Source organism: Magnolia sinica, chromosome 18 (genome assembly GCF_029962835.1).
Source record: "Magnolia sinica isolate HGM2019 chromosome 18, MsV1, whole genome shotgun sequence".
NCBI lineage: Eukaryota > Viridiplantae > Streptophyta > Magnoliopsida > Magnoliales > Magnoliaceae > Magnolia > Magnolia sinica.
Genome location: NC_080590.1, coordinates 13,704,206 through 13,721,574, shown reverse-complemented (window position 1 = coordinate 13,721,574; position 17,369 = coordinate 13,704,206). Strand labels below are relative to the sequence as shown.

Here is a 17,369-nt window from a genome sequence, read left to right as displayed (position 1 = left end):
TCATGACAAATTACATATTGCATAAATAAAATAAGAAAAATAATATAAAATTACTTACCTCAATAACTAAATTCTAAAGAAATTCTTCCTTCCCACTTTTCCTTCCATAATTTTTTTTTTCTATGAGTTATTCATTGGTTCTTGCAGTTTTAATAGAACTCTTCCTACGTTTTTTTTTTTTTTTTTTTTTTTATAAAGAAGAAAGGTTGGTTAGGAAACTATGAGATACGATGAATTTTGTATAATGAGAGATAAGAGAAAGGATGGCGAGATCGGTGGATCTGTATCCCACTTAAAGTTTAAAACTTAAAACTTAAAATTTAAATTTTATTTTTAAAAAATACGGGCGTTACAATTGGCCTGGAACTTGCAATTCTACGAGCCCTAAATACCAAAATTAGGATTACTAAGGTGCACCACTGGCCCAAGAACAATTGGAATAGGTTGTAATCAATACAATATTAGATCTATTAGAGGATAGATATGCATGTACAACACTTGAAATTCTCTCCCAAGATTTATTATGGTTGTATATATTTTGGCCTATTCTTAATGGAATTATCAAGATCATGTAACTTGTGTTTATGTGGCCCGCTTTTGAGTGACCTACAACAATTTGATGATCTAAGGAAAACATTCCTACATTGGGCTGTGATGTAATATGCAATAGAGTTAAAATTTTCCCCATCATTGATCCTCAAGTCACCTGTGATTAGCTGACCTCCAACCAAGTATAGCTTTCATAAATAAATTGTCCTGCTTTTTATTTATTAGAAAGATTTTTTTTTAAAAAAAATAACTAGGTTACATATCTTGTGGCCACTTTTCGGATATTAAATGATGTCAAAAGTCTATTAAGTTAGCTTTCAAGTTAGCCTAACATAGTGCAATTTTAATATGATTTGAGGCAGCTATAACAAGTCTATTGAGAGCCTATAAGGTGGAAACTTCCATGCATTAAATGTGTTATAGTCATTGATTTATATATGTTATAGAGATAGATGGTCAGGATAGAATTAGGATTTCTTTACTTTAAAATAATATATAATTATGTAAACACATTTTAACGAAGTTAATTGATTTGATTTTAAAAAGAAAGTTTGAGCTTTTTATGAATTTTTAGAAAGGGTGCATACGATATGCTGAAGGTTTTTTTAATCAACTGAGCAACTCAAGGATAAATCATGATATCATAACAATCATGATCGAGGTTCTTATCAATCCATTATTTATTGCAGCACTCCAAATCATGTTTATCTTTATGTTGATTTTGTTTTTACTATGCACTTGCTATCACTGCCCATTTATCAAACTAATTAACCACCAACACAAGATTTAATGTGTTGGGGTTCGAGTTGAACATGAGTTAAGCTAGCTTGCTTGGCTCACTCGACTCGGCTCGAACTAGCTCAACTCAACTCATATTGAACGTTGGGTTCAAACCAAGTTGAGCCATTATTTTAAGTTCAAAAGATTTTCGAGCCGAGCTCGAGCCAGCATTGGCTCGATTCAAAGTTCAGATTGGTTTGAGCTTGAATCGACTCTAATATTACATATAATATTATTAATTAGAAACGAACTGAGCCGATTCAAGCTCAAACCGAGTCGAACTAATCCAAACTTCAATTATATATATAAATAAAAATATATAAAGGCCTTAAATGTGCACCGATTTTCATTCAACCTAAACTTAAAATTTCGCCACGTCTAATTTTTGAAATTCCCCCCCTATTCATGCTCTTCGAGTCTTAACAACCAGTCCCTCTCGACTAGATGAGTCATCTTGCCCATCCGCCTCGCCTTCGACCCTCTGCTCTCTCTCTCTCTCTCTCTCTCTCTCTCTCTCATCCGCCTCTAGCCCCCTACTTGAGTGTTCGCCTTGCCTATCTCCTTTGGCCCTTTACTCTCGAATCTCAACTCTCTCTCTCTCTCTCTCTCTCTCTCTCTCTCTCTCTCTCTCTCTCCCTCTCTCTATAGCTCGAGCTCGAACTAGGCTTAAGCTTACTAGATTTGTTCCTAAACCAAGTTGAGCTGGCCTGCATGGCTTGGAGACCAAGCTGAGGCGAACTCGAGCTCAGGTATTATGATGGTCGAGCCAACCCAAACTCGAGCTTAGGTAGTATGATGGTCAAGTCAAGCTGAGCCACGCCAAGATTGATTTGTTTTAGCTCAGAGTCTAGCTCCAGTTGGGGGACAACAGAAGAAAGCCCTGAATTAGAGTCAAACGAGTGAAAGATAAACACAATAAAGCATGCACATGAACACATGATTTTTACATTAAAATCCATGTAAGAAAAAACCACAGCACAAAGCAACAAGAAAATCCAATATGAATAACGAATTATAAGAGATAGAATCACTTACTAATGCGAAACCTTTCAAAAAGCCCTAGCCTACATTGGAAACCCTCTTAGAAATGTTTAAGCTCCCTTAATCATATCAAAATCCCGCATTACACCTATATTTATGGTATAACAATCGGAATAGGAAACAACTCATGCAATTACATAAAACTGTGTGCACCATTGATCTAAGTATTGATCGATCAACGTCGATTAAGCAACCCTCGATCGATCAACAACCATAGGTTCAATAGCTTGAACAACTTCAAAAGTGTCTAAAGAGGTTACAAGTGTTTTTTGAAAAATAGTTGATCGCTCAAACCTCTCAGGTCGATCGATCGAACCTGTCCAAAACCATCCTGATACCTATCTGTATAATTTGGGGTTCACTCGATCAATCGACCAAGCTATTCGATCTATCGAGCTCTCCTGTTTTAGTACAGATTGAAGACATTCAGACAACATAACGTACCTGATCATTCATAATCCATACCAATTAGAAACTCCATAGTCATACATGAAATAAATAAAGGTGCTAAATTTTCAATAATAGAGCAAAAGTAACAAAATTATCCGTATATCACTACCCAAGTAACTTCAATTGAAAAAAAGAAGGAAAATACAAATATAACAAAATCCTCCTATGTGACATTTTGGCCATTAAATTCCCAAAGTGAAGATAATTCAATGTCGACAAATCATCATCTAAAAAACGAGGGAATGGCCAAGGGTAAGTGCATCTAACATGTACATCCTACATTATTATAGATGCCCATAAGAAAAGAAAACCAATAAAACCAGACATGCCAATCCATGTCAAGCCACTAATGCCATTGTCGTTGCCTGGAGTGCTGTGTGCAGTGCCGCTTGGAGCGCCTCCTGGAGCACCGTCTAGAGTGCCACCTTCAGTGCCACCTGGAGCGCCGCTTGGAGTGCCTGTAGCATAAGTTTTTGAGACATCAGATATCATGGGCAGCAATGTTGAGATTGTATGGTTCTCTCTTAATGTGTTATTGTCTTATTAACTTTTCATAAGTTTTATTAGAAACATTTTCTATAATGTTTAGTTGGGGAAATAATTCTAAGAAAAAACTAGAAAAATAAGAGTACTAAGAAATAAATAAAAATTAGAAAAAGAATGTAGGCAAACACACTCTATTAATAAAAGTTGAGAAGTTTGTTTTTATAAAAGAAAAAATGACAACTAAATAGACCTTCAACTTGGCCATAAAATATGTATTGTATACTAAAAATTGTTAGAAGTTGATATCTAAGCCTTAATTAGTTGTTATTTTACCTTATTGGACAAGTTTTAAGTTTTAAGTTTTAAGTTTGAGTCCCAGTTAGCTTTCTATTTTTACACATGAGTTGTATTGTCTCAAATAAATTGTAAATAAGGAGAGAATTGAGGAAACAACAAAGTATTTCTTGTTTTATTCTTTTCTTTATCTTTTGTATGTGTTATTTAAAGGCCAATTTTCTTAAAATTAGACGCATGGCTCATCGATCCAGGTTGTTGTAATAGCAATATAAACATGTTTTTATAACCTATAAAAATGATCTACTTCAATTAATGAGTTGTATTAGAGGTAAGTTTCATTGTTATCATTTAATTGACTGGTCTTTTATAACCTATGATGGGAATCCATGTACATGACATGCATTTGCTTCAATCCAAATTGCCCAATTTATGCATCCCCTCATGGATGGAGCATAACATCTGTGGCAACACCAACATTTGAGCCAAACATGCATAAAAGTTTAGGGTAGTCAGGAAAGTAAAGCTATCACCAATCTTTTAGGTATCAATGATATTGGCTGATATATCTTGTATCTCACTTTTACAATACGAAATACACAAGTATGGGAAATATTCCACATGTTCGATCTGATGAGCATTTCTTATTTTTGATCCTTCTTTTTTTTTTACAAATCATATTAAATCAATTTTAAATTGTTACAAATTTATTAGTTTTCATGTTTATGAGCTTTGATTTCAAGATTTGAAGGAGTTGCAAAAAATAAATAAAAAATTATTATTTTTATTTCTTACAAATAGATTGCAATATTTGTCTCGAAACATAAAATCAAACATATATGCAACCTGATCTAATGATTCTTCTTTTGCTTTTGAATATACTGTTTGTGTTTCCACACATCTTCTTACATTTATAAATTATGTGAATATATTTGCATCAATTCAATTAGACAACATATAGATTAGGACCTTATTAAAAAAAAAAAAAACTATTACATGCACTTGGTTTTTGAAATGTTTTGATTTATAAGTGTGTGTTAATATCTTTTTTAACAATTTTTAAAGTTTTATTGAAAATTCTGACAAATTTCATGTTTCCAACAACAACTATAAATTATCCAATACAATCGATGTATCCTATGCGATAAATGATATGTATTCATATTGCAAGGGTGTGATATGTAACACGATATCAGTATTTGAGTATTTCAAATTCCGGCTCTCTCAACTTAGTACTACCATCTAAGTGCTTATTTAGTAAGTTGGATTCCCATACACATAAGCTACACTTTCGTTTCATCGTTCTATACTCATCCTATATTTACATTGGCCCGGTGACTTAGAGCACACAACATGGACAAGGCCAAAAAAATCCAGTCCTCTGTTCTTCACCACATCACACAAGGGTCTAGCAAAGTCGGCAAATGGATTTCAAGGAAACTATGCCTACGGAGACGCTCCCATAGTACACAGGGCAAAGCGGACACAGGATTACGAACGGTCCGCCTTCTAGACCATGCCCTGGTTAGCTCACGGTAGCAAAACATCAGGAATGGAACGATCCTATCCATCAGATTGGCGGCCTTCAAATGGTGGAAAGCGAAAAATCAGGGCATGTCCAGAAAGCGGACGGTCGTAATCCTGTGTCAGCTTTGCCCTGTGTACTATGGGAGCGTCTACGTACGTGTCATTTTCTTGAAATCCGTTTGCTGGCTTTGCTAAACCCTTGTGTGATGGGGTGAAAAATAGACGGGTTTTTTTTTTTGGCCTTGTCCATGTTGTGTGCTTTGTGTCACAGGGGCCAATGTGTACTATGTGAGACTGTTTTTAATCGTGAGCCATCCACGGCAGAAGCCGCAGGGTGGACGGTGTGGACACGGATTAGGCAGCCTGTTCGGAGCTCGGGACTGGCGGTGGCTTAGAGGGCCACTGAAAGGCCACCGTGATTTATGAATTTCGTATACACCGTCCATCTTTTTTTTTTTTTTCCATATTATTTTAGATTATGATCCCAAAAATAGAGAAAATCCAATTCTAAAATGGACCACACAGTGAGGGTTAAATTCCTATCGTTGAAACATTATTGGGGACCACGCAAGTTTTAGATCAAGATGATATTTGCTTTTTCAATTCATACGTGTGTATATGACCATATCAACAAGGTGGAGCCTAAAAAGGTTTCACTGGTGAGGGTACTTAGCACCGCTGCTTACTGTGGTATGGTCCACTTGAGCCTTAGATCTACCTTATTTTTGGCCCATTACTTTAAAATGATATGGAAAAATGGATGGACGGTGTGGATAAAATTCATATATCGCTGCGATGGCCCCTCGGTGTCTGGCACCTCTGCCTAGTACCTGATCCGCAGACTTGCTACTGAAGTGACACGCTTGGTGCGCGGATTAACTACTTACAGGTTGAGTAGCGAGACTCGCTGCTGAATTGACGTCACTAAGTTCCGTGGGTCCCATTATGATGTATGTTTTGTATCCACATTGTCCATCCATTTGGAGAGACCATTTTAGGGCATAATCAAAAGAATGAGTTAGATCCAAAGCTTGAGTGGACCCCACTACAGAAAACAGTTGAGAGATTGACACTAACCATTAAAAACTTCTAAGAGCCACAAAAGTTTTAGATCAAGTTGATATTTGTGTTTTCCCTTCTTTAATGTTTGTGTTAACTTATGAACAGGTTGGATCTCAAATAAACATCACGGTGGACCTTAGGAAGGTTTCAACGGTGGGCGTCACTCTTTCCATTGTTTTCTATGGTAGGGTGGATTTGGATCTATCAAATTCTTTGGATCATGCCCTAAAATGATCTCTCCTAAAATGATCTCTCCAAATGGATGTACGGTGTGAATACAACATATACATTATGGTGGGGCCTACATAACTTGGTGTTGTCACTTCATTAGTGAGTCTCGATACTCAAGCTAATCCGCGTCCGAGAGGTTGAGTAAAGAGATTAGCTACTGATAGGTTCAATAGCAAGACTTGCTATTGAAATGACATCATTAAGTTACGTGGGCCAACCATGATATAAATTTTGTATCCACACCGTTCATCCATTTGGAGAGATCTTATTAGGGTATGATCCAAAGAATGAATCAGATTAAAATCTTGAGTGAACCCTACCACAGAAAGCAGTGGGGAGAGTGATGCCCACCATTAAAAAGTTCTAGGAGCCACAAAAGTTTCCAATCAAGCTGGTATATATGTGTTTTCCCTTATTTTATATCTGCGTTAACACATGAAAAGGCTGGATGTCAAAAAAACATCATGGTGGACTTTTGAAAGGTTTTAACGGTGGGCGTCACTCTCTCCACTGTTTTTTGTGGTGGGATCTGAACTGCATCATTCTTTGGTTCATACCCTAAAATTATCGGGCGCTGATTAGGTACTTCCCCGCCTGCTAGGAGACCGGGAATAGGCGGAGGCTCCGAGGGCAACTGAAGGTACACCATGATGTTTTAATTTTATCCAAACTGTCCATCCATTTTTCCATATCATTTTACACTATTAAAACAAAAATGGAGAAGATCAAAGGCTTAAATGGATCACAAGGTGGGGATAATATTCCTACCATTGAAAAATTCTTGGGGACCACAGAAGTTTTGGATCAAGATGATATTTGTTTTTTCAATTCATCTAGGTGTATATGACCGTGTCAACAGGTTGGATGGCAAATAAAAAACACGGTCGACCTTAAGAAGGTTTCTTCCTGTGGTGTGGTCCAATTGGGCGTTGGATCTGTCTTGTTTTTTATCCAATATTCTAAAATGATATGAAAAAATGGATGGACGGTTTGGATAAAATTAAAACATCACAGTAGACCCTCAGTGTCAACCTGTCAGTAGCTAATCTGCGTCTCTAATCTGCGCCCGGACGGTGTTGATCTAGTCATATTCCCTTGCACTTCAAGGTTAGGGACCCCCACTAAGGATCGATATCAAGACCTGTAAGTGTTGAAACGAGGTATCTTTCACTCAGTCTACCACTTGAGCTATGGATCAGGGTGTATACCCTGTGCACTTCAGAAACACGACACTTCACACGGGGCAAGTCATGCAGACCGGTCAAGGGTGGGACCCAATGCGTATGGAGGCGTTCTTCAGAAGCTCCCTTGAGCGATCCATCAATCTGAATAGTGCATTTCTTCCCTTCCAGGGAAATTTTCCACCCTGGCCCACAGCTCACCAGATGAATGGTTCTGCGCTGGCCTGACAAGCCAACCTGGCATTTGTATGCAAAGATCTGAGCCATTAATCAAGTGGATCGCACCGTGAAAATCCCTACCAAAAAACTTCGGCTGGCCTTCTCAACAGGTGAGCCACACCTGGACATTGGATATGGACTGTCGGTGTTTTCTCAAAACAAGTGTGCCCACTTGATAGTTGCACCAACCTGATTTTCGGGCAAGGGCATGTTATGTTATGGGTAAGACCTACATGATGAACTGCTGGAACATCATGCACATGCCAGGTGGCCGAATATCCGTCGCCCAAAAATCAGGCCTGGTCCACTAGTCAGGTCGGCCACGCATTCATATGAATGCAGACGGCTGACCCTTGGTCACTTGACGAATGGCTACATGCGATGGATCGCCTAAAATTTCATATTATTAAAGTTGCTGTTTGAAAGATATGTAGTGCATGGCTTGCTGCGCGTGTATTCGTTTTGGACGTACGCCTTCGCAAACAATTAGTGAGTGGCTGAGAAATCCGATCCGTTTATCTAGTGGGACGCACTTCGTACTTGGTGTAGATGTAAAACCAGGTTGGTCCAGTCAATGACTTCGCCACAAGTATAAGATTTTTGTGGGCCCTAGGTCAATTTCCAGTCTTCAATCTTTCGTCCGTGGAGCACAACTGATGACCGGACCTTCCTGATTTTTTGGCAGGCGTTGTCAACTATAAGAACGAACGGGACTTCGTCCACACGTGTCGCTTAGCATTTCTCGTGTGTGAGGGAAGGATCGTACCTGCAGGTCCATCGGGAGCATTTGGTGCGGGAGCGGGAGCGGGAGCAGGGGCTGTTCAAAAAAAAAAAAGAAAAAAGAATCAGCAGAAAATTTTCTCTAGCTTAGGCCTTGTAGCACATTGGAACATAGGTCAATCCAGACCGTCTAAATCGTGGGCCCACTTTCTTCATAGTCCAAGACGTGGCCATCGAAGAAAGTGGCCAGCAAACGAATTCTATAACCATATCAGACGGCTGAGATCAGTAAATTTCCGGACCATGCACCATCAATAATAGGGCCCAAAATTGAACAGCCTGGATCGACTTGCATTTAGCGACGAGCAGGGATGATGCGTCGCCTGCCATTTAAGGAACGAGAAAATGGCAAACCGAAACGGAAAGGATGGTCATCCCTGTCTCATCACGCGATCATCTAAACCGTTCATCTAGAAGCTCCCATCTTAGATAGGCCAAACGGCAAAAATCTCAGTGATCAGAGATTCATAACGTCCCTACAGAAGGTTGTGTTGAAAAGATCAACGATGAGCGAGATCGTTGCCATGTGACCCTTACGACGCTAGACCATGAAGATGAACGGTCTGGATCATCAATTTTTTTTATTTTTTTTTAAAAGAAAAAGAAATGGGTGAGAAATAAAAGAAACCATCGCAAAGGCTGATATCGGTGATGATGCCGCAGTGCTTGGGGATTTGAAGGACTTGCGTGATATTGATGTTGAGGGATTTGAATAAATCGGGGTTGTTGAAGAGGTTGCAGAGGCACTCAAAGTCGTTTTGGATGGCATCCCGTATCGAGGAGCAGCACGTTTCGGAGGGCGTGGTCGAGTTCAGGTACTGAGCGCATGGTACAAGCTTCGCCACGCACGTTGGCAGGTCCTGACCCGACACAACCGCCACCGAAACCAACGCCACCAACACCAACACCAACACCGAAACAAAACCACTGCCCTTGGAAAATCCCATCTCTTCCACCCAAACACCAAACACGCCAAAATCTCTCTCTCTCTCTCTCTCTCTCTCTCTCTCTGTAGCATAGCACCTGTCCACCGGTGGGATTTATAGATTTATTAGAGATGATTTTTCTACCAAAAATTAATTTATTAATATTTTTCTTAGTCAGCTTTTCTTTTTTAAAGAAGACATTTTTTTTTATAGCTTTCCCTGGTCTGTCATTTCTTTGATGTCTTTTGGCTAGCAGCGCATCAAAACAATACGAAAGTGCTCGTTAGCATCTATGCTCTAATTCAACACGAGCTTGTTAAATAAAAACTACCCTAACGAGCCTTGTTTATTCTACCTCTAGTTTTAAGTAAGCTTGCGTGGTAAAATTTGTTTTTTAAAATTAAAAAAATATTTATTTAAAATTACTAATTTGACAAAAAAATTAATTGAGAGTTTTTTTTTTTTTTCTTAAGAAGTAGCTGATATCATTTTTAAAGATTATCAAAGCTCTTTTATAAGAGTAATGTAAATGGTTGTTTTGGTGGATCTTACCATAAATAGACCTTACCACAAATGGCAAAATACTCCATGATTATATACAATCTTTATGTTTTAAGACATTAGGGCATCCACTATGTTGGATATTTAGATGTGGATCGCCTATCATATGGAGCCTACCTTTAATGTGTACCATCCATCGTGTGAGCCAAACCTTCAAGTAGGTCGTCCATCATGCAAGGCCTGTCTTGGATATGGACCATTTCATCATTGAGGGTCCACTTTGATGTAAGCCATGCATCATGTGGGGCCTACCATCCATGTTAAATGTCCTTTATTTGGGCCCCCTCAATGTTTACTACCCATCGCCCATTACACGGGTTCCACATTTGTTGTATACATATTGTGGGCCCTACCTTCAAAATGGATTGTCCATCGTGTGGGGCCCACTTTTGATACCTACCATTTATCGTGTGGGGTGTACCATTTATGTGGATCATGGATATGGGTCATCCATCATGTGAGACATTGGATATGGACCACCATTAGGTGGGGCCCACTTGATGTGGATCATCCATTACGAGGGGCCACACTTTGATGTGGTTCATCCATCGTGTGAAGCCCACTCAATGTGGATAGTCCATCATCATGTGGGCCCACATTTTGATCTGAGCCATGTATAATGTGGGGCCCACCTTTGATGTCCACCATCCATCATATAGGTCCCACCTTTGTTGTGGATCTTCCCATCATGTGGGGCCCAACCTTCAATATGGGTCATTCATCATGTGGGCCAACCTTTAATGTCAACCTTCCATCACATGATCCCACATTCAATGTCCATTATCCATCATGTGGGTCCCACGTTTGATGTGGACCATCTGTCAGGTTGGGCCCGCTTGTTGTGGATCGTCCATCATGTGAGGCCATACTTTGATGTGGGCCATCTAGCATGCAAGGATCACCTTTGATGTGATTGTGCATTATGTGGGCCCACCTTTGATGTGGACCATTCATCATGTGGGGCCCTACCTTCAATATGGGTCGTTCATCATGTGGGCCTGCTTTGAAGAGATGGCAAAGAAAAAAGAAGGTAGTAAGATAGAAATTACTTGAAAAGTTTCTTAACAAACTTATCCAAAAATCAACAAAAAATGTGTACCTGCTTAAGTCAAATAACTCTTTTCCGAAAAATAACTCATCCTCAACTTATAAAATCAAAGCTTATTTACTAATTTCTACACAAATAAGCCTCTTAATTAGTCTTTTACTAAATATTCCAAAAGCTTAAATTTTTAAGAAATAAGCTAATAAATTCTTATTTGCAAACATGCCAAATGTCCCCAAGAGTCGCAACTTATTCCATAAGTGTTATGTGTAGAGCATATTATAGTTTGGGAGGAATCCAAACCATTCATCAAGGTAGTACTGTTTGGATGCTCCAAAGATCAGGCTAATCCAATCATCACGTGAATTTAAAAAATTTTGGGTTGTGGCCACTTTGATTGGAAAAGACTGATTTTGGGGCTTTCCATCGTCTTGGTGGGTTTCATGTAATGAATGGATTGAATGGCATACACACGACATCGGTGGGCCCATGCATGCAATTGTCAATGAGTGGGTGAATAACATTTACATGAAGGTGAATAGCTTTTTACTCGCAGATGGATTGGATAAGGTGTAGAGTATTCCACAAGTACAAGCGCTTCCAGAAGAACCGGCGCCTGAAGCCGAATATAAAAGATCACGTGATATGTGGACAATTCTGACCAGTCAGGCCTGTGGTTCGGTCAACATTAGCCATTTGTACTTTAACCCATTTAGATGGAAAGATCTGAAACAATCTATGTAATGACCTGATTGAGTTGAATGTTAACCTTGATTTGTTTCCTTTTAGCCGTCTGGTTGTCTCCCACAAACTGAACGGTCAAGATTGTCGTATCAAGGATATCGCTGGAGAGCGTATGTTCAGGGAATTTCCATTCACCGAAGGGATCGATGACCAATGGTCTGGATGCCAAACCACGTGCCCCTTGTGAGGAGTGAAGATTAACGCATTTATTTTGTTGGTGTCCTTTTCTCCAGTGATCGAACCCCCTCTTCGATGGGATAGGGCCCAGATGGTGCACTGATTGGAACTTTGCAACCAGTTGATGAGCGATTTTTGCAGAACACTTGCAGATTGGGTGGATTTTGTTGCTAGGGCACATTCATAGCGTGATCCACCTGAACCGTGACCTCGATATCACACATGCATGACACATTTGTATGCATGAAGCAATCGCCCATGGCATCAACAAATGCTCAGCTGCAGCTAGCATTCAGCCAGAGGAAGATGTTTTGAAAGTGTATAGCCCAAACTGTAATATTGTGAACAGTGTAAGCTTTTATTACGTACGTCTTACATGATTAATGGTTTAGATTTGGCAGTTGAGTTATTTGGACTGTAAACACATTGAGCCTATGATAGTTGTGAGCAGTTGTGTAGGCCCCGTATCCTAGACTTTACCGTTCCATAAACTTCCGCGGTTTTTCCAGTCGAATTTCAGCAACCTTCGACCCTTAACCGGTATTTACGCGCGACTCTGATTCTCATGCCGTCAACCCGAGTCAACTCAACCCAGGACTTGTAACTTAGCGACCGCGTCGTCGTCGCGGTTCCAATGCCACGACTCGTGTGCCGAGGCGATACCCTGGTTGGGAGATGTGGGCCAGCGTTCGGTGTGAGGAAAACGCCGCGTCTGCGAATTTCGAGAGAATCTCTACGACTTGTCACATCAATCAATCGCATTAATCCCATCATGTCAAGTATACATCACCTTTCACCATTTCTCAAGCAAGCCACAAAAGTCAAAAAGATCTTACAAGCCTATACCTTTCTTACACCAAAAATCCCTAAAGTCAAAAAGTCTCTTACACACCCATCCCTCTCTCTCCCATCCATCACTCCATCACACATCACCCATCTCTCTTTACAACTCTATCTCTCCTTCATTTTCAAATTACAATCCAAGCAACCCAAGAACTCCTCACGTCCAAGCCCTTCCATGGAGAGAAAAATGCATGTGTGAGGCCCACCTTTTCATCCCTAGATCTCCCATCCTAGCCATCCATTTCTCATCTTCCTCCATCAAAGAGAAGCACAAGGAGCTAAGGAAGCCAAGGGAGCAAAAAGATCAAGCGGTGGGTACTTTGATAGGGTAGTTTTAATCTTTTTTAGATGGGCCAAATGAGGCCAACCGATCAATGGTTTGGATCTCACTTTGGACCCTAAGATGTGGCCGATGGCCCACTTGGATCATCATGATCATTCCATGATGGGGCCATTCTCCATGGACCCCATCATGATGTTTATTTTCCTTGCATACCTAGGGTCATCTAGACCGTCTATTTTAGTGGAGAAGGGATCTCCACCGTTGGATTTTAATTTAATGGGCCTATGTGTAATGGGACCCACTTGATGTATGATTTAGTGCAAGGGAGGGCCCATAGTGCCGGGGTCTCTCCATCACGCGTGTCCCACTCTCTATCTCTCCCTTTCCCTTTCTTTTTCTTTTTTTCTCTTCTTATATTAATATGGTCATGTGGCCCATTAGGTTGGACCCCACCATGAGGTAGGTATTTTATCCAAACCATTTATAAGTGGGGCCCACCTTATATGTGTAGTACCCACACCATCCATCATTTGGTGGCCCACCTAAGCAGGGCCCACCCCAACGCATGTGGACTGCCAAACCGTCCAGCGTCCCTGGACGCTGGACAAAAAGGGAAAACACAAATATTAGCTTGTTAACAAGCATTTGGGGTGGCCCACTCTTATAGGCCCTACCTTGATGTATGTAATCAATCCACGATGTCCATTCCTTTTCCAAGCTCATTTTAGGCGTTGAGCCGAAAGATGAGACCAATCAGACTTTCAGGCAGGCCATAGCATGGCAAACAGCGGGTTTACCATTGAATTGTCCCATGTTGTTTTTATACACCGAAATAGGCTCAATATTGGGCTTGTTTTGCTTGTTTTGAGCCATGGAGGGCCATTGGACGGAGTGGATTCTCAAAATGTGGACCCCACCTGTGAAAAACTACAGAAGACAGAAAAAAATAATAATAATAACATCAGCAGCAACGCTACTATTGCTATGTCAGGAAGACAGCAGGCGCTGCTTGCGCACGTCCGGGCGGATGGGCAGGGGGACAGGATCCCACGGCTGTAGTCGTGGGCCCCACCTTGATGTTTATTTGTCATCCAATCCATTCATATGGTGGGCCCTAAGGTCAGTGGACCACCCTCCAAATTTCAGGTCCATCCAAGACTCAGGTGGCCCACATCATAGGAAACAGTGTGAATTGAACTCTACCCTTGAAACCCTTTTTCGGTCCACAGAAGTTTTGGATCAGGGTGAAATTTGTTTTTACCCTTCATCTAGGTCTACCTGACCTTATCAACGGGTGGGATGGCGTATCAACATTAAGGTGGGCCCCACATGGAGCCCACAGTGATATGTGTTTTATTACCACCGTCCAGGTGGACGGTGGAGCCCACTGTGATGTTTGTGCTCTATCCCCACCGTCCAGGGACGGTGGGTGTGTTCGTGTGCGTGCGTGTGTGGGTGTGTACGTGTGTGTATATATATATATATATATATATATATATATATATATACATATATATAATATTATATTATATATAATATTGTATGTACTATATATATATATATTATATATTATATTATATATAATTTACTGGTGGTGGGAGGCCCATCTCAGTTTACTTGTGGCCCATGGTTGAGGCCCACTTTGATATATATGTAAGGCCCATGGGTCGAGGCCCATTTGATGTATTAGGGGCCCATGGTTTAAGGCCCATTAAGATGTATTGGGGCCTATGGGTTGAGGCCCATTTGATGTACATTTGGGGCCCCATTGGTGTGGCCCATTTGATACACATAAGGCCCATGAGATTAGGCCCATTTGATGCATTCTAAGGCCCACGGGTTATGGCCCATTGCAATGCACATAAGGCCCATTAGTGCGGCCCAATGATGTGGCCCACTTGATGAATATAAGGCCCATATGATATGGCCCATTTGATGTATTTAAGGCCCAATGGGATGTACCCAAGGTCCATTGCAATGTACGATCCCAACTTGGTTTATGTAATGATGTTTACGACGGGCTATGCCTTGGGAGCAATGGCGGTTTGACGTCCCCATTGCAAGTATAGTGTTGGTTAAATGTCCGCATTATGACTTTCCCTAGGGCCCATTGTTAGGCTCGTACGTGTTATGTGTAGGCCGTCTAGGCCCATCTTCGTTATGAACATCATCCATCCCATATAACATGTTTAGTTCCATGATTCATGATCATATGCATCATACGTATGCTTGATATGAGAAATGACTGATCATCGCATATGCCTTCGGGCAGATTGTTTAGGGGCTCCCGGATAGGGGGTGTTGCCCTACATGAGCGCACGATACGCGCAGGACTGCTGCATGACTGGATAGTGTGATTCATGCATTCGCATTGTGTGATATGGTACTGTACGCCCTAGCGACATCAGGGCCGTAGCCTCCACAGGCGTATCGTGGTTGGCAGGATTGGATACTAGAAATCTTGTTCTACATGGGGTGCTATAGATATCCCTGGGTGAAAGTCCCTAAACCCTTATGGTACCAAGAGGTTGCTCCAACGTCTAGACCGAGTGGGTGCATGAGCGCCGAGTGCCGATTACCAGACGGTTGCACTTTCCACTGTGTCGTGGTCGGTTGGAAGGGGGTACGACCTTACCCGCCCGAGAGTAGGGGGCAATGCTAGGCTGAGTCTGACCAGCTCGAGGAATGGGTCCGCTATTGACGAGCCGAGCCCGATATTGGCAGGCGAATAGTGAGGTCTTTTCCACTCACCTTATTGCGCGCGATGGGGCGGCAATCTGGCTTGGAGTGTACTAGACCCCGGTGATATTTCAGATTTTGAGCTGTATTGATATGTGGACTTAGATGAGGATTTGTATGCTTGAGTTGCATTTCACATTGCATGGCCTTGGTATGGCCGACATCATTCATGCTTTGTACCGCATGGCCTTGGTACGACTAATGGTATTCTTGGCTTTCATCATCATGTTCCGCATTACTCTGATACTGTATAACTGCATTACCACCTTAAGCACACACTTTCACCACCCTCTAAGCTTTCTATAAGCTTATGCACGACCGTTGCGTGCAGGTGACGTTGGATCGCAGCAGCGCTGAGGCTTGAGCATGTGGGAGATTATTTTGGACTTTTATTCTTCATCATTATATTTCCCTTTATGCTCATTGTACTTGTAAAGTTTTTGATCATAGTGGAAATGTGATGGAGTTTTTGGTTGTTGTTTGTGAGTTATGCCTTTGGTTATGCTTATTACGAATCAAACTGATCTTGAAAATCCTCCTCGTAGCATCCCAGGATCGGAACTTGGCAAATGGGCGCTGAAAGCCGAGAATGGGGTTCTACGGTGGCTGTCGGCGCCGAATTCGGCGATCGGGAATTTTGTGAGCCCGGTTTCCGAGTTTGGGGCGTGACAAGTTGGGTTACTTGACATCTTATATTTGGAGGTAAATGGGGGTATTTTAAATTTAAGTAGCTTGTGTATTTGGCATCTCTATATTTGATGTAAATAGAATTGGAAGTATTTTATTTTAAATATAACTTTTTGGTGTGTTTTAAAATCTCTCCAAAATATTAGGATTTTATGTAATCCAAATAAAAATGTCTTTTTTTGCTTTGTCTTTTTAGAGAAGGAGAGTTGCATATATAACAAAGGTATCATTAAGCTACCAATTCACTGCATATGTGGCACGTCGATCATACCCCAAACAATTTAATTACCAACTGGATAACTAAAATCACATTAATAAAATGATCCAAACCATGCAAACATTAGACATCTAAATGGATAATGAAAAAACGTCGGTGAGTCGCTTGTTTGTGATCCTTACATTTATCGCCCACCCATGGTTCAAAAATTTCTCATTTTTGACAAAAGTACATATTTCAATGGGTTTATTACAATCATTCAATCAAATATCATACACACACACACGCGCGCACACACACACACTAATTTGAAATATTAAAGCCTATTTAATTATTCAAATCCAAGTCTGGTGAATGTATTAAAGAATTCCAATACATTTCAAATACAAGCTCTCAAAATGAAAGAATTGCATTCCTGTACATTTCAACCAAACATAACAGAGGATTCAGAATCACCATGATTCCAATGTACTTGGGATTTGGATGCAAATACATTCCAAATCCAAGCTCTCAAACAGGCCATTATGTTGTACTATATATGAACGGT

General features: G+C 40.7%; 1 protein-coding gene across 1 annotated transcript; it reads right to left on the bottom strand.

The window, feature by feature from the left end:
* Positions 1-8,240: 8,240 nt before the first annotated feature.
* Positions 8,241-9,605, bottom strand: LOC131233384 (non-specific lipid transfer protein GPI-anchored 9-like). Its single transcript, XM_058230075.1, has 2 exons — positions 9,229-9,605; positions 8,241-8,637 (listed from the first exon to the last, which is right to left on the bottom strand). The coding sequence occupies exons 1-2, from the start codon at positions 9,545-9,547 to the stop codon at positions 8,516-8,518; spliced, it is 441 nt and encodes a 146-aa protein (XP_058086058.1). The 5' UTR covers positions 9,548-9,605; the 3' UTR covers positions 8,241-8,515.
* Between the last annotated feature and the right edge of the window lie 7,764 nt (positions 9,606-17,369).

Coding starts and splice junctions, on each gene's coding strand:
- LOC131233384 (XM_058230075.1), bottom strand. CDS start 9,547: ATGGGATTTTCCAAGGGCAGTGGTTTTGTTTCGGTGTTGGTGTTGGTG. Junction 8,638..9,228: donor CGATATCAGCCTTTGCGATG/GTTTCTTTTATT, acceptor TTTTTTGAACAG/CCCCTGCTCCCGCTCCCGCT.